Raw genomic sequence first — 19,110 nt, 5'->3', positions numbered from 1 at the left:
TAAAAAAAGCATAAATCAAATGCACTGCCTTTACAAGCAATAGAAGCAATAAATCCAAAGAATGTCCTCATTATTGTAAAACCACTATGATTCCTTATTAAAAAAAAAAAAACAACAACACACACAGAACCACCCAAAGGATAATAAAACCAAAAAACCCACAAAAATAAATTATAAAATTCAGATACGTTTCTTTTGACTCATGTAAATAAAAGATACATGCAATAATATACCCCCAAAAGCCTTAGAAGCAGAACTAGTTCTTCATTCCACTGAAATTTTCTCCTAGTTTAGCACACCTGCTGCCTTTCAGCTGTTTTAAGATTATTCTTTTTTTTCAAAGCTTCACACGGTTCTCATCAAAATCCAATCATTGCATTTAGACATTAATCTTAGTGAATGCATCACTGAACGTTAAAAATCAAATTCTTTCTGAAGGAAATGTCACTTTTATATTATTAAATAAGTGTTCACAAAGTTTTCAGTTTGCTTGTGTGTTCAGATGGATATGTAAATGAATGTAATTAATGCTATAGCTTTCAAATCATGAATATTTATAAAGAGAAAATTACTCTAGCTGTCATCCCCATAGGATATTCAGCTGCTAAGCTTTAAAAAAATCTTCCACAATGAAAAAAATTGACAATAAAGTAAACATGGTTGAAAGCAGGCTAATTTTCATTTCTACCAGATCTATATAGAGTGATTTTCTGTAAAAATCTAGATTTTTCTTTACAAAGGGATTTTTAAATCATATAAAACTGATTACAGAATTGGTTTCATTTCCCAGGGACAGCTGGACCACACTGAGATGATATTTGCTCTTCATGAACAGATATCTTTCATTTTGTCAATACCCTTAAACTTACTGTTCACTTAGGATAAGGTCTAATAAAAGACTGTTCCTTATAAACTAAATAAACTGGAATTATTTTGTTTTCTGGTGTCTGGTTTTAACACAGAATGTAGAATAAGATGAAAACATAATATAGTACTCCAAGAGTATGAAAAGAGTATATTCTGTTCTAGTGATGAGGGAAACTTTCCCCACTGAGCTTGTTTTCAGAGAGTGCCAAGCTACAAAGGTAGTACTGAAAAGTGAAGTAAGTTAGTATTTTGTCCACTCAGAGAGGTGAGTATGAAAATACTGATTAAAACCAAAGCTGGCAGTGGAATGTCATTACAAAACTTTTTCAAAAATATTTATTAGCCTGGACAAACACCAACTGCTGGCAAAGGCCAAGTCCATCAGTGTCAGTGGTAGCACCTCTGGGATAATGTGTTTAAGAAGGGGGAACAAACCCTGTGCAACGGCAGCTGGTAAGAGGAGTGAGAACATACGAGATAAACAATTCTGCTGGTACAAAGGTCAGTCAAGGAGCAGGAGGAGGTGCTCCAGGCACTGGAGTAGAGATTCCCCTGCAGACCCTGTAGGACCCCACACAGGAACAGTTGGATGCACCTCAAGGAGGCTGTAACTGCATGGAGGACCCATCTGAATCTATTCCTGAAAGACTGCACCCAGGTGGAAGGGACACACACTGGAGGAATTCATAAAGAACTGAGTTCCACAGGAAGAACTCATGCTGGAGAAGTTCATGGAGGGCTGTGTCCTGTGAAAAGCCTTTCCAGGAGTGAATAAATGTATTCACAGTAGGGAATTCAAGTATCCATATTTGGTTATATCTAAACAGGCCATTCTGACATCTCATACCTTGTCTAGACACATACACTATCTACAGCCTGCCCCATTTCTATCCTTACAGCAATACACACAGCACATTCCACTTGTCAGGGACCTGTTTAAAGTGCATCACTCTTATTTTTCATTTACAAGTACATGTTAACATTCACTCAATTTCAACCTTTTTTTTTTTCTACCCACCTGCCTCTGGAGCTCAGCCAGGTTGTAAGGTAATGCACCTTCAGCCAGTGGTGCTATTCTCTCAATATCTGCCAAAGTTAAGCGCCTTTGCACAAGGCAGAGAAAAGGAAATTATGGTTAGATAAAGCATCAAACACATTCAGTACAGTATTCCTGGCCACACCCCACAAAGTATGTGAGTTTAAAAAAAGACACTTGTCATATCTGAATGCAGACCTAAGAAGTCTGCTACACTGCATTAGAGAATGCCTGGAGATGAAGGGAACATGGATTATTCAGAAGCAAGTTCTTCATTACTAGTAATAAGGAAAATAATACGCAAATTGAATCATTTCCAGCTATTACTACGTAAGCTTTTGCATGCATTAAAGACCCATGCAAAACATCAACCAGTGCACTGTAGCCTTTTGGGAGTATTGTATTTTGCTACTTCATAATATATTAATTAATAATTGTGCTTGACATACACAATTCACTTACAAAACGCATGCACACAATAAAATCAGTTTACATTGAATAAATTACTGTAACAAAACATAATGGAACACAAAACCTTTTAAAATTAGGACAAAAATAAGAGATCACATAGGAAACACAAAAATTATGACTTCAAAATGATAAAATTCATGATAATGTTACCCAGTAACACTGTATAAGTCTGTAAGTTGGTAGAGAATATCTATTTCCAGTGGTGTGATTTGTCCAAAGTGGATTGCAGAGTGTGTAAATTCCTCTGGATTTAAAAGGAAAAAAAAAATACAACACTTGTGTTATTTGCTAAATATCCTCTTTGAATCCTTTCAAATAACTTTAATATCATAAAAATTAAGTCTATCAGCAAGAAGGAAAATCAATACTGCAAAGGGAAAAAGCATCTTTAGGAGAACATCTATCCTGAAATAGGCCTTCCCCACACAGACCAAGTCTGACTCCACAACTCTGACTTTGGTAAGTATTCATGAAAGATAACAAAAATCCTCAAATTAGCCAGCTTAATAAAACAACACCCACAATTTGTGATTCTTGCTTCTGCAGTTCTGCAAAACAGAACAAAACAGAAGAATGGTCCATTATTCACAGCTTTAAGGGCAACTGACTCATCTATTCCCATCATGTCAGACTTCTTCCTCTCATATCTCTGAATGACTCCAAGCTTAGGTATCCATCTGGCCAAATTACACAACATATTTATGACATAATTGGCAAGTTGCAGGTAAGTCTGAGCAGTGAAAACACAGCAGTCTTTTTTCTCAATACAAATCCAAGCAAGGGCTATTTGTGCATCTGTACCAAAAACATTGCTAAGCAATTCATTACAACAATTTGGAGGATGAGAACAAGCATTTTATGCTTTCCTTTAGGGAAAAACATGCAGAGCATATGAATATAAGCTAAACAAAGAAGAAGAAAAAGAAGAAAAAGAATAAAAAGAACTTGGCATGTTTTTTACCACACAGTGGTTTAGCTGGTCCCATCTATACAGGTAGTAAAATTGGTGAAAAATCTGTCATGAAATGGCTACAAAAGCCATCTGCTTATGTCTGCGACAGGACTGAAATATTGGCAACCTTTCACATGGATAGGGATTTGTGAGGCACTAACTGGCATAATCTATATATAAAACCACTCAAATTTTCAAACTTAACCCACTCCACCACATTTCCTGGGAACTTCCTATCTCTAAGCAACAATGCATCTCCTGCAAGGAGCTGTAAAATCCTCAGTATTATACTGACTTGCAGTTACCAACTCCTGTCAGAATCTTCTCCTTAATGAGCTAACTGAAAATACTTACTAACCTGTGAGGAGGAAAATCCTCACCCACAGCTAAAACAACACTTTCCCAGTGGTCATAAACTCACTTCTGACTCACCGAAACCCACGTGCATCCAATTACAAAATGAACAGAATAAAAAAAATAATAAATTGTAGGAAATATATCTTACCTTTTGTGACTTCAACATCTCTTCTTGAACCTGCTATATTACTGTATATCTTCCTAACAAGATCCATGTTATTCAAAAGGGCATTAAATGCATTGAAAAAGGAGAAGCTGACCTGATGTGATACAGTTCCACCAGCTACCTTTAAAAATTAAATGAAAACAGTTAAGTGCCTTAAACACTTAAAATATCTTATTCCAATTACAGAAACATTCATTTGAGCAAATTATGAAAGAATTAAAGATATCTTTCTATTCCTGTAATTTTAAGATATTTTTAATAGAAATGTGAGGGGAGAATTATTAGACAGGTTGCTATTTTTGTGGTAAAGATTGAACACTAGGAAACAATTAGGAAATAATCATATAAGTAGATTATTATTCAAGTTATCTGATAGACACATTAGAAGTGTCACTGAGTAGTCTTCTGAAAGAGAAATGCATGCAAATGCCTTTAGATAAAAGCACTAACTTATTTCTTGCATCACATACATCAGTGACCATTTACTTCAAAGTCTAAAGTTAGTAGATACTCTAAATTTTATAGATGACAGTATGCCTTATGAGTAAGGCAAGGCAAGATTTATAGGTAAGATAGTAAGATAAAAGTTATTACTTTATCTTTTATATAAATTTCATTCTTATGTAATTTTCATACTACATGCTTTCAGATCATAACTTGTATGTTATTACTTTACCTACAGATCTTGCCAAACTATCAGGGCTGTAACCATTCTACCTCTAGAATCTACATACTGATTTTCCAAATTCTGATCTGAAAAAGAAAAGAATGCAAGAGTATATAAAAGGACAAAACTGTGAGTAGTCTCCAGCTCCTGAGATGTCATATATTCAAATATAAAAACCGGATGCTTTTGTCCTAAATAACTTCCATTGGATTTGATGATTTTAAAGGTCTTTTCCTAAAAGGTTCTACAATTCTATGACTCTTTCTGTACCAAGTCGTTTGCCCTGCTCTAGTGGAAAGTATAGTAGACAAACTCAAACTGCTTCCTACGGCACTTTAAACAAGTAAACCAGACTGCCAACCTTTTCACTACTGCAGCCAAGGAATGCTGCCATGTTTCACCCTGCCCACTCTATTATAAAGCTGGTAATCTGTAGCACCAAGGCAGTGAGTGATAAACAAGTAGAAAACAAAGTGGGAGAGAAGCAGTGCCACCTTCAACATCACAGTTATTAAACACTGAATTCAAGGCACTTCTTGTTAACACTTACTGAAACTAAATTTTCTTCCACAAATGGAGTGAGCATATGGGAGCGAATGGTAACCATGATCTCATTGAAGTCCAGCCCAGTTATCAGACCACTTTTACTTTTGTCCTTCAACGCAAATGCCTGTCTCGCATGTTCTGATTGCAGCTCCTAGAATAAATATTCAGAGATAGAAGATTAGAAGCAAATTCTGTAACCCACTGTTCATAAAACTTTCACTAATTTCATATTCTTATTCATATTCCAACAGGTCTGTGCATACAGACAATAGCATACAGCTTAAACTTCAAGGCCAGCTCAACTAAAATAAGAAATCTGCATACTGATTTCATCCACAGATTCATTCCTCTGTCAAAGAAAAGCCTCAATTCATCTGTAAAGAAATATGCACTTTCACTAAATTATTTAAGAAATTAACTTCATAAACCCATGTCCTGCCTGCTATCTATTCCTTAATTAAATACTTACATGCTAGAAAAACTTCTCATATTGATCTTGAAGACACAAAGTGAGGTGATCTCTTACATATCTAAGATGAAATATGACTAGGCTATTATATACTAACTCATTGGAAAGTACTTGAAAATAAACAGGAGGACAATGAAAATTATATAATATGGATTTAGATTGCCCCAAACAGCTATCTCCCATAATGTCACAAATGGTCACTCATTTCAGACAATTTAAAACTCCTATACAAACTGTAAAAACCTTCATACAAAGATCACTGTGGTAACCTAACCTCAAGATAATAATGATAGTTGTAAATTCTATGTCCAGAAAAAGTTGTTTCCTTCTATTCAAGCAAACAATAAAGCCCATTCAGCTGTCATTCAGACCTCTAGAAGCCACTAAAAAAATAACCACGTTCTGACAGACAGTAAGAAGAGGGCAAGCCATCTAGCTTATATCACCTTTACAGTAATTTCTCAACTCTCATAACCTCATGAACAACATTTTCTAGATCAGGGTACAACAAATCCACTCTGATTAAAGTCCCAAACCCCAAAAGACAGTGTGAGACCAAAAGAGAAAAACAATCTTATATAAAAGAAGGGATAAAAGTATCCAAATCATTTACATACAGAAATTACTGCAAAACCATACCAGCCTTCCCTAAGAGTTTTTATTATATGATGACAGTAAGAGGCTACTGTATCTTACATGGCAGTATCTTGGAAAAACAAACATAAAACCAGAACAAACATTTATAACTCTGCTCTGACTTCCCAACAAACGATTTTGGAAGCAGGTACAGAGGAGGGCCATAAAAATTATAGAGGACTGGAGCACCTCCACTATAAGAAAATGCTCCAAGCTGAGGCTGTTCAGAGAGGAAACAGAAAGGCTCCTTCCTGGGAGACCTTACCCTTGAAAGGGTGGCCTTTCAATACTTAGGGGGGGCTTATCAGAAAGATGGTGACAGACTTTTTAGTAGGACCTGTTGTGATAGGACAAGGGGTACTGATTTTAAACTAAATGAGGGTGGTAAAGCACTGGAACAGGTTGCGCAGAGAGGTGACAGGTGTTTTATCCCTAGAAACACTCAAGGTCAGAGAGCTCTGAGCAACCTGATCTAGTTGAAGACATCCCTGCAGATTGCAGGGGGGTTGGACTAGATGACCTTTAAAGGTCCCTTACAACCCAAAATATTCTGTGACCCTATGAGGTATTTTTATCTTGAACAATAATTACAGATTATGTCAAAGCACATCTATCACTCCTTACTTTTAAGACAGTACCTACAAAACTTTTCTTGCATCAAAGGCAGCTCTAGAAAGGCATAATCTATTTTTCTTCAGGTCTACTAGACAGGCAATTATAAGTTATATCACAAGGTGGTCATTGTGTGTTAATTTATGGAATTCACTGCAATTACCAACAGCTCTGTGAACCTCCTTTCCACGAATTACAATGTAAATTTCTCCTACTTTGCTCTTTCTCCATCCTTTATAGATGACATTTTCTTTTCCTTCCTTCTAGTATAATGTTCAATTCATAATATGTTTTAACTATAATTTTTTGGCTTATCACAAAGTGCAGTTCAACAAGTGAAATTCTTTAAAGCCCAATCCCTAAAGGGTAGTTCAGCAACATCACAGGAAACCAGATTTACCTCCTGCAAGCTGGCTGCATTTAAGACTAAACTCCCAGTATGTGTGTGGTAGCATGCATGCCAGTGAGAGAAAAAAAAATGGTAAGTATTAGAATGTTTATAAAACAAAAGAAATGTTACAGAAGCTAAAACCTCTACAGGGGAGTTTTTATGGTCAGTAATAACTGGCTATATTAAGGATGCTAACTTTCTCTGGTAGAGTTTAGTTTTGCTATTGAATTCCTATGACAGAAAAAGCAGACCCTCAACTCAGTTTAACAACAATCAGTAAAATAGTTAACTTCATAAACAGTATGTTTTGTCCCATTCTTTTAAAGGATAGTATTCAAGTTACAACACAATGAGTACACACTGCTTACAAAACTGGCATGGAGAAGTAACAGTTCATCATTAGCTGTCAGGATTAGTATCAGATAAGTATTATCGCTACCAGAATAAACTCAAAATCTATAATAGTATTAGTGTATTATTAAAAGTTAAATGAATTTCAGTTCCAACTTTGGAACAAGTTAATAACTGACCTGAAGAAACTGAGTGAACTCTGCATAGTTAAGATGCTTCTTCCTGTTATGTCCAAAATGCAGTCGAATAAACTCACAGTCCCAGTTGAACGGGATTTGAAGATGAATAAGAGTTTGTTCAAATATTTCTTTGACATTCGCTTTGGGGAGGGAAAAACAACAGGTAAGCCTTGGGGTACAAAAAATCTACAAACATTCCAGGAGGAATACAAAAAATAATATGATTTCAGCAGCTGTTTAAGAAGTGGGTTTAGCTTAAGAATAATTGCTAACTAAACCATTACAGACCTGTAAAAGAACACATTTGAGATACAAATGATACTTTTTGTATTATTGCATAAAACCATGGAGTGAGTGTTTTATTTAGTTTTAATTAAGAAGCAATTTCCCTCATACATGACAAATAAAAAACTATTTTGCATTCTGTTATAAGAATCAATAGTGGTTCTCTGTCTCTGCCAGGAGTCAAATTAAGCCCTTTATCAAGAGCAGAAATACCTGCACTACAATCTCAGGCAATATTTGTCACACTAAGTATGGTTTGATTGAAACTTGATTATTACAATCACACTGTCTGAATATGGGTATTGAAGATAGGTATAAGAAATGACAGCTAAAACATATCATTAACTCAGCAGAAAGCACGTTATTAGATGCTTTTGATAGGGCCCTAGCACAAAAATCCAATCCTATAAAACATAATTGGTAGTCTCAGTTATTAAAATGTTTTAAGATAAGTGAAGATGGAGATGTCCTCCTTTAAATGAAGTAAAGAAAAAAACTGCCATTTCAGATTATGGAATTCTCCACATGTATACTGTACATCTGAAATCTCAATGCTACACATATTATCTGAATTCAGGCAAAAACCTCATCTGAAAAACAGCATGCATTATTCATACACAGCACTGCCATGCTGCAAAACAAGCCTGCTTTTTGTGCAGACTATCAAACACATGAACTGTATAACAGGACATCTACTCATACCACATGAACACTTTTCAAGATTTCCCTCACAGTACCTGGAATGGTTTATCAACCTAGAATCTGCTGACAACAAAATAAAATGTGGCATACAGTTAAAATTTAAAACAAAATACAAAATATTTTAGCTGATAACACACCTTTTATATGTTTAAACAGTTTTGCCAGACAAAATGCAATGAGAAAAACCTTAATTATCATTTGATAACTCGATCAAATCATATTTACTTGAAGTAAATGCATTGCTTTTTCTATGCTAAAAGACTACTTGATTCATTCATAGTTTCAATTCTACAGTCTTAGTTCTAGAGCAAATCTAAGAAATCCATTATATGTTTTCATCTTTCCAGTGAGAAAAGGAAAGGAAATGTCCAGAATATATGTCTCAAACCAGTGGTGTACAGTCGGATTCCTTGGCGGGATCATGTCCTTCACAGTTACATGAGATTACGCATTCAAAGGGCAGATTATGGCTAGTGATTGGTCCTTATGTAAAGGCCAAACATAGGAGTCAACACCCTACAGATTAAACCAGTTTCCACCACAAGGTCGGCTAAAGGACTTGTTAGGGTCAACAAGAAAACTATAACCTATTCTGACTGTAACTGTCTACTCATACCTACTCACCACTATCAATGTGCAAGGTGAGGATTAAGAAAAGAAGAGAGAAAGCACCGAATACATAGTGCTAACCTATTTTATTTTGCTGAACTTCCTCTGAAAGTTCTGTTTGCAGCAGATTTGTTCATCATTGCTGCAGATCAAGGAATCAAGGTATGCACATTTAAGTTCCCTTCTTAGCACTAATTCACTGCAACTTCTGGCCAAGCTAAAGTCTCCATGTACTACAAACACAAACAGGTCAGTACAGCTCATTATGGAGCCTGCAAAATGGCAATGAACCTCAAACAGAGCAGAAGATAGGCTGGCTCTACTGGCTTGGCTACTAATGTACAAACAGGGTGCCATCTGGCTACTACTTACATGTATGCAAAACTGACTTCTAATACACACTGAGCTCCCAAAATGAAAACTAGAAAACAATGTGCTGAAGCAGCCAGAAAATTTTAATCCTATTTTCACTTCTTTCCAATAATTACCTCTCTTAACTTTAGAGAAAGAAAAAAAAAAAGCCTCACTTAAAAAAAAAAAAGTCTATTTCCTTATTCATCCATGTTCACTGAGACAGATTTTTCACTTGTTTTTAGTGAGACCTAAACCCCTGGTGTTTTCATAACTCTCAAGCATTTAACTGTATACTACTTAAAAAAACAAAAAACAATTTCCTATATTCAATCTTTTTCTTCATAAAAACATTTATGACTACTCATCAACATATCTCAAGTCAAGATTGTTCAGCATATAAAAATAATAGTTAAATTAATTTATAATTTTATATTCAATAGTTGAGTGTATTAGTACTTGATGAATTCCAGTAATGGCTAACTAGCTTTAATAAACAGTAACCAAACTAGCTCGTTGCCTCTCTGAAAACTGAAGTGCCTTACCCACCTACTCCTTTTTTTCCAAGCAATCTCTCACACTCAGTATATTCTGCATGTATTAAATTAGTCTGGGTTTGAATATAATGCTTAATTACTTCCATGTTGAAGTTTATAAACACTTGGGGTACAGAGGTAAAACTGTGCCCTTGTTGTGAAAAATCACTGAGCCACAGAATGGCTGGAGACAGAAGGAACCTTAAAGATCCCCTCATTCCACCCCCCTGACATGGGCAGGGACACCTTCCACTAGACCACTAGGTTGCTCAGAGTTCCATCCAATCTGACCTTGAGCACTTCCAGGGATGAGGCATCCACAGCTTCCCTGGGAAACCTACGCCAGTGCCTCGCCACCTCCACAGCAAAGTAACTGACCCAGTTAAACCCATGGAAACACTGAACAGTTTACCAAAGCCACCTGTGATTCTCAAACACCTCGTTAGGTGCTAAAACTTACTATGTCTAGCTAAGAGCAGGGGTGCTTTCCTCACAATACATCAACAATACCTTTATAATCCCATTCTATTGGCTCTTCTATTACATTAATGAAAATAGCCATCACCACAGCTAACAACTTGTGTGATGAGAAGCAGCAAACAGCCACTCACATTGTAGAAATTATACATAATGTGATCATCACCTACACTTTCACCACTCTGAATTATCAACAGATGTTCAATTTTTAATTTTTTTTCACAGTAGAAGGAAAGCACTGACAACAAAGAAAAGAGGCAACATTAATGTACAGATGCTGGCTTTGCTTTTTTTTTGTCTTCCTCAGTCAAAACCTAGTAATGCTTCTAAATTAAGATAAACTACAAGTGTTTCAAATTTCCAACAGAGCTATTCTGCAGGGGGCAAACAGGAAATTATTTTTCAAGCCTTTCATTTCAGTAGGACATTTTACAGAACGCATTCATTGTCCCTGTCAATACATGTTGCTCATTTACTAATGTCTTCTACTCTTTGCTCACCTTTCTGTAGTGGAATTCTTTCCTACTGAGCTGATAACTTTCTTTCCAGGCTTATAGTAATGCATTTTCTTCTCAGATAGGCATACAAGTCAGAAGCCTGATGACATACTCAACTTACCATCAGCCCCAGGAACAATAAACCTACTACTCTAGTGTACTAGTACATTACCTCCAAGGCGACACACATTCTCACAAGATTGCTTCAGAATTTCCCCACCCAATCATTTTAAACAAATTATAGATGCTTGGAGCAGCTATCTGCAGGCAGCACACACATGACTGGCTCGACTTCCATCAAACACTGTTACCTATCAGGCTCAGAAAAACGATACAAAACCCCAAAGATTCTAGGCAATAATCAATTTCATATAAGGAGGAAGAATACTTTAAATTATAAACACTATGAGGTCTCGTTGGTGGCCCATTGTGGGGATGAGCTCAATACTCCAAGTAAACCTTGCAGCAGTGCCTATTATTTATTTTGACTTATCAGCTCCCCAAGAAGCAGAGTGGAAAGCTCATACAATTCTAGTGCCATCAACCTGTTAACAGTTTGCCATTCTCTCACACCAGTGATAAAAAGCAATCACACTTCTTAGGGACACAAAAATATAAAAGTGGTAAGTTTTAAGCAGCAGCATAAGTATGGTAAAGATTTGTTGTTTAACAAGGTTGTTTTGGGTTTCTTTAAATCTGTCTACTCAATAATCTACTGTGTAAATTTTGCATATTTCATGCCTAATGTACATAATGAATTTTAACATTTATATGATGCTATTGTTCACTATTTATGCTAAGAGCATATTTTCACTTTGAAGGATAAAATAAGAATCACAGTTAAGGGTAGAAAGACATTTTTGTAGCACCTGATGCAGGAGAAGCGTATTAAGAGTAATCCAAATGTAATACAATAATTACTTTTACATGAGAAAGTTTAAATAGATACATTTTATTTCTACTCTTATTTTAAAAGGATTACTGATTCTACTGAAAGATGAATGACAGCCATATTAAGAAGTTGTCAATACATATAATTTTAACATGAAGTTCTCCTTTTCTGTTCCCTCTTGTTGAACTACGGTTTTGAAAAAAAATAGTAGTAGCAGTAGTAAGAGGGATTCCCATTCTGCATTGCAAACAAGCATTCAAAACTGTATTTTAAGCCTGAAAAAAATCATATAACATGAAACAAAAGGAAAAACTAAAGTCCTAACAGTGATGTTTCCTACATTATATGCATGTGTTAAGCAAAAGACACTTTGAAAATAGGTAACTAATGTAGAAGAATGTAATGTAGAACTAACAGGAGGCCAAAAAAATTGGTTTATAGCACTTGATGAAAACATGGATTTTTCCCTCCTATCCTCATGTCTGTAGTTATGTGATTATGAGTATTTTTCTGTTTGTATTTTAAAATGTATTTGCAGTCTTTATGGTTGCCAGTAATATTTTTGAAAGCAGAACTTTGAAGATTAAATCCAAATCCTATCATTTTCAACCCAGCTGCCCTTTTAGAAATGGTGAAGGAGTGAGTACTAGAAGTGATCCCTGTTCCCTGAGAAATAATAGTCATAACCAAAGCATAAACACATACGAAACTCCTTTCCCTTGTTCTTGCTCATCTTCTTGCAGTATTCTCAAACTCTGCATCCTGATTAAGGGAAACCTGAACTTCCTCTCTCAGATTAAAACTTGCCTAAAAAACAGATTGGGCAAAACTTCAGTATTCCTGTATACTCAAATGCTGAAACTATTAAATTGATGTTTATTATTTCAGTTCACCAATACTGTACAGTTTTCACATAGCTGCATTATGAGGCATCTGATCGCCTTCCTCTCCCCAATGCCTTTGAAGAAGATGCTGTTATACTCTGCAAAATATCTGTAATTAGATTTTGAGTGCAGGATGTTTTTAAAAGCCTTAAATTCTGTTCCATAAATATTTTCCAATTATCTCCAAAATAATTCTGAATACAGAAGGATCACAAACATATTTTAGCTCTATCTTTTTATCCATACCAGCATGTGTATTTAACTGAAAAAGCATCTGTGAAACTCTCTAGTTCATCAGAGAATGGCTTTCTTTGTGGCGATTCTACAAGGAAGAACAGCTGGAAAATGCCTTGAAATTGTATATTCCAATTAAAAGTGATGCAGTCCAGATCATTGTATAGTGTGCCAGAGAGATAAATTACAAAGAATCCTTTTACTTCCAGTTAGACAAACTATTTTTCAGAGAAGTTTCGCAGATAATCACAAACTTCACCTTTTCAACACAGTAAATATTATCTGCTTCAACATCAGAAAAAACCCAATCAGATTTCATATTCAGGTTTGCTTTAACCTTCAGGTCAGAAGATCTACACAGAAAAGAAATAAAAATAATATTCCTTAGTACAATAGTGTTAATTTTATGAAGTGTTTTTGAATATTTCACTCATGTTAAGTAGCACAGTCAATACATCCCATAATCAAAGGAGCAGAGCGCTTCTCAGTCTTCTCTGGCTACAGACAACAACCTGAAAAAAAACCCCACTTGTCTTCATCAGCTTTAGCTGTTAGCATTTAAATATTTTATGGATAATGCAGTATTGTAAGGGGTCAGCAGCAACACATTCAGCATAAAATATTCACCATGGAAGCACTGATGAAGATGTAGGAGCACTTGGTTAGGAATACATGCTTTTTATCTATTTCTCCATGATTAAAAACTTGTTTAAACTACACTGTCACTTGTATCCATGAGTTACTAAAATAGTAATTTTACTGCTTTTTTATTCACCAAGCTGACAGCAAGTCCAGTACAGCTGAAACATACAGGGAGTACTGAGCATGCTGTGCAGTTTGCTCAGGCAAAGTAGGTCCAGTTTCCTGTTCTTGCAATGGATCTACTTTACAAATGTTGCAGAATACCAACTACACTTCTATGGCAGTCATTCATATAGGATTTCTGGATGTCCAAAGCTGCTGGAAAAGTGTCCCAAAGCAGTAAGAAAATAGTAGATGACATTAAAGTGATAGAAGGCTTCATGTTTCAACATATGATATGGCAGACAAAGACAGTGATTAAATTTGGCATACAAGTATTTCTGCAAAATTGTGTCTAAAGTCTTCTTCTAAGACAGTTCTTCTGTGACACAATAGTTTCATCACTGGAGAGTTGGAAGCTAAGTATTTTAGGAGATGAGTAGTAGACTAAGGGTCAAGATGACTGTAAAATGCTGAAGTGCTTGAGAATGGCTGAAAATCATGTCAGTAAATAAATCCTAAACAGAAGTGAACCCATCTAGAGCAGCTTGCTTTCAAAAACAGAGACAGTTCTAAAATTCAACAAGCACATTTCACTTCCCCAGAACTGAAAATTTGAGTAGACAGTACTTTTTGAGAACATGTTATCTCACACAAGGCCAGTGTTGGGTCTAGTTACTGGTCTAACGGACCCCGGTTGATTCTGTCCCTTGCTTTGGATGTACAGTGCAGAAAAACCTCAGTAAATCCATGTTGCTTCTGGCAAGACTGACTGGTTTGAGATAGCTTTGGCATCAATGCAATCACATCCACAGAGCATTTCATCTGAGTTAGAAAATCTTGACTTGAGTTTGCTCTCATAATCAACACAGTTTATGTGCAGACTGGATACAGTACACAGTCTATAAAAGACCTGACTTGTCTGACTGATTCTCACACCAATTGGCTAAACTTACTCCATTTCAGTGTATTTCCAATAATTTACTAAAACTTTTAACTTTAAAACTTGTGTTTCTATATAGTCCTATTTTTACATGAAACTATACCCAGTGCCTTTCTGTTTATGTAGTATGAAAATGAAAGGGTGCATTTATAGAACAGCCATAAGACTGACTTGGGAATTGACTACAGGGTTACTATATTCTGAAGATGTCACAGATCATCATTCCCATTTTTCACAGTTGTATTAATATGTATGATATGTATGAAGTAAAAGTAAGTAGCACATGTTATGAACAAAGACGAAAAAGCAGCAGTGAATGTGGGAACTGTAGCACAAAAAATATGTATCATGTTATGTTAATAGCATAATGTTAAATATAGTAATAATTGCAATCAATAAACCAATAGTAAATTTAAAATTCCCTCAAGAATTTCCTTTTCAAGATTTATCAGCCTTACAAGAAAATCAGCAAGGAAGATAAAGAAAAAAACACCAATTTTTTGTTTTACAATTTCTCTTGTATGTGTTTTCTTTTAGACTTTAATTATATAAAAATAACAATCCTCAGTCTAACTGAGGAATTTGTATACCATCTGAAATGGCTTATTGTTCAGTTATGGAACCAGCTATTTCAAGTGTGTTCACAAGAGCTAAAGTTCAAACCCCCATTTTGTAAGATTATTTAATAAACCATTGTTAACATGGTCACACTGATTGTAGTAGTTTCTCCAGTTCCTAATGACTGCATTTACTGACTTCACCTTTATTTAATTTTTAAGATTTTCTGTTCAAGTTGTTGTGCATCCAAACTGCTTAGTATCTGGCCCTTCAGTTAACTAGGTCATTTAACAGGCATCATAAGTCAAACAATTTGTTTCCATAAAAAGACCTTTGCTCTTTTTTTCCCAACAAGTTACAGCAATTTTCATAATAATGAAATAGTACAAACACCAAGTGGTTACAAATTCAAGCATAGTTTGTATTTTCTTTATTGAGTGCTTTATTCTTTTGGATAAAAATAACATTCTCATTCCATTTTATTAAAATTCTTACCATTGATTTATCTAATTTTCATAAACATGAAGCTTTAAAAATAAAGCCTTAGTCCTCCTTAAACTGCACTGTTGGTAACAGTTATTTAGCAGTATCACAAAGCAGTACAGTTAACCTCAAGACTTTGGTCTAATTACTAACATATTTGATTAGATAACAAAACCAAAGGCCAGATTTTCTTCCTAATTTTGCAAATATATAATCTAGTTGTAAGATCTTAAAACATTAAAGTAAGATTTGCTCCTCAAGAAAAGGAACATTACCACAGGAAATTAAATTATTAGACCTCCTTAATTTCTATATTGAGCTCTTATTGTATGAAATGGCAATTATGCAAAGAAATGTGAAGATCCATCCATACCATATCTTAAAACTCCCTCATGGTTGAAGGAGTTTGAAGTCCAGCATATAGAATTTTACTCAGGATGACATGACATCACTGTATTTACTACTTCAGGAAAATGAGAAACCTTGATTCAAGAAGACAGAGAAAAATGTATTTTGTCTCTGTGTACTTCTTAAGCTTGAATTGAGAGAGGAAAAAAAGTTCTGCTCATGCAGAGTCTTAGGGAAACAGTATGGTACTGCCCAAAATGTATTTCTATGCACCTGTGGTCATGAACCATTATTATGATAGATAATATTATAATCACTTTCTTAAAACTGTTTTTCTTTAGGTATTCTTACCAAATGTTACTTCTCCATTGCCATTCCTGTCAAATAACTGAAAAGCAACAATGAATATTGCATCTGGAGTACACAAAACAGATTCAAATGCCAAAAATTCTTGGAAGGAAATTAACCTAGAAAGGAAAACAGAAAAGTTATAAAGACTTTTTTTTCAATTGTTCATAGTACCAATGAAAATTTGCATCTGATACTCTTGAAAAAAGGGTGATACAAATAGTAAAAAAATTCTAACTTAAGTACTTAACACTCTAGAGACTGAAAAGTATGTTGCATTTAAGTAGTTTCTTCCTCTATGAAGCCACTGAATTCTAACTAAACACCTACAGGTTATTACTTTTTAATTATAAATGTAATCAGCACCTGAAAATTAAGACATAAAAACACCACAAAAATTTTAACAACATGAAATTTGCAGGTCTGTCATTGTATTACTACATATGTATTTCTACTAAGAAAAGATACTGTAAAGCAAGTACAGGAATGCACTATAAAGCACACATTTTCTTAAAACAATACATAACATTCATAAAAAACAAAGAGGTTCAGAAAAAGTTACACTTTACTATGCATATGGAAAGAATACTACACTCCAAAAATAACATGAATGGCCAAGTAATGTACTCAGGGCCAAACATAAAACATCTGGATCCAAGGACAGACATGACAAGGCAGGGAAGGATGTGAGTGTAACAGCAGATCACAACATTCTGAGCTGTGTTTGCAAGACAGTCACAGTGCACAACTCAGGATGCACTGGTAAATCCAAGTCTTTCTGGTCACCACATATTAACTCAGACTTGAATGAACACACAGGTATCTTATTAGGATAATAGTAAGTAACTTTTCTAGAGGAACTCTGCTTATTTTGACTAACATAAAAAAAACCCTTCAGAAGGCATCCTAATGCTGTATGTATGAACAGCTGCAGAAAGATAAACCTGATTAAGTAAGATTATCTTACTAAGTGTAGATAAAGGATAATGCTGGCACACGAAAATAATGAGATAAAGGACAGGATATGTATTTTAGCATTAAATAATCAATGGGAATAAGAATTTCAATTACATCTTCTATATTAAACAAAAAAATTACTATATATCAGTAAATGCTGTTCAAGCAGAGAGTATCACTAATTCCTAGAAATTTTCCTAGAAAATGTACATAATTGATCTCAACTTAGTACTCATCATATGAGATCATAAGCTCATAGTGATTACTTCAAACATTACTGCTCACTGCTAAAGAGCCAAGTATAAAGTCTGTTCCTCACAGGAAAAAAAAAAAAAAAAAAAAAAAAAAAAAAAAAAAAAAAAAAAAAAAAAAAAAATCACAATATTCACACCATTCATTACTATATCTAGTCTTTGTCTGTCTAAGTACACATGAAGCAGAATTGAGATACTTTTAAAAGGTTAAATACGTCAACATTCTTGTATATATGCACTGCACAAGAAAGACAGAAAAAAGCCTAGTGACTTTGAAAATAATTAAGATATTGAAAATACAAAATTATCATATTTACCGCATCTTAGCCAGAAAAATCAGAGATATGAGAATGGGTCTTCACATGCAAAGTCAATTTCATCCAAAGGATGATCTTGATAAATAAAGGGTTAGTATCAAAGAAACAAATGTTCCTTTAAAATAATTGTAAATAGTAACATTTCAAAATACATCTCACATACATGCATAAAGCTGATACACAAATTAACTCCTAACCAGGAAGCTTTATAACTGACAAAATCAAGTGCTGATCTCTGCAGAATGCATTCGTAGAAGCCTGAACCTGAAAGAAGACGTCTTCAGTAGTCTCACTATAACAGTGCCTACAGCAAAAGGAGACAGACACATCCAATTTCCACATATTCAACTTGCAACGCCTAAAAGAGCAGGGAGAGCCTCTGTGATCCTCCATTAGCCACTGGAGCAGAGATAACAGGAGCTGGATTAAACAGAATGATGGAGCTTCCCACCCAATCACTACTCACTACTGAAGCACCATCCAGTGAACCCACTGCATTACAGAGTCCATAAACAATATAAAATCACTCACCTTTCAATTTATCTGTAACTTTTTAAAAAATTTACTTTCCTCTGATTTCTTCTGTATTGCCACCCTTCAAATCACACAGTATTTGCAATTCTTCTCAGTCTTTCCTTTCTTCCTACTACAAGTATTTTCTATTTTTTCCCCACACAACATAGCTTTTTAGACACTATGTATAGCTCTGTTGTGACTCTCCATTAGGTGAAATATCAACTCTTTCTTGGGGACTTCACTTAAAAACACATTTCAGATTTAAGAATGATATGCTGACAAAAAGAGTACCCAGAAAAAAGGAGTTAAAATGAAGAATTTTGAACTACTACTGTCAAATTCTGAAGGTTTGAAGGGGGAAGAAAATACCTTGGCTGGTTTTGGCATATATATATATATATGTATATAAGTATATTCTTCAGAGAGGGTATTTATCCTAATTTCAAAACCAGTGCCTGCAGCCTGAAGACACAGGAGT

The 19,110-nt window shown here is 34.9% G+C and overlaps 1 protein-coding gene across 3 annotated transcripts in view; it reads right to left on the bottom strand.

Moving 5' to 3' along the window:
- The window catches only part of SLC25A12 (solute carrier family 25 member 12), a 45,462-nt gene that overhangs the window by 19,363 nt on the left and 6,989 nt on the right, over positions 1 to 19,110 (bottom strand). For all 3 annotated transcript variants that reach the window (XR_014590505.1, XM_083864873.1, XM_083864874.1), the window contains exons 4-9: positions 16,592 to 16,707; positions 7,701 to 7,840; positions 5,067 to 5,213; positions 3,832 to 3,970; positions 2,525 to 2,618; positions 1,886 to 1,970 (exon numbers count right to left, since the gene is read on the bottom strand). Coding sequence is in view for 2 of the 3 variants with exons in the window: in XM_083864873.1 (XP_083720999.1) it covers positions 1,886 to 1,970; positions 2,525 to 2,618; positions 3,832 to 3,970; positions 5,067 to 5,213; positions 7,701 to 7,840; positions 16,592 to 16,707 (721 nt within the window). In the remaining variant the exon portion in view is untranslated. The remainder of the gene's footprint in view (positions 1 to 1,885; positions 1,971 to 2,524; positions 2,619 to 3,831; positions 3,971 to 5,066; positions 5,214 to 7,700; positions 7,841 to 16,591; positions 16,708 to 19,110) is intronic.

Source organism: Zosterops lateralis, assembly GCF_965231275.1.
Source record: "Zosterops lateralis genome assembly, chromosome: 7".
Classification (NCBI taxonomy): Eukaryota; Metazoa; Chordata; class Aves; order Passeriformes; family Zosteropidae; genus Zosterops; species Zosterops lateralis.
Note: the sequence above shows the minus strand (reverse complement) of the source record. Positions and strands in the feature narration are given on the sequence as shown.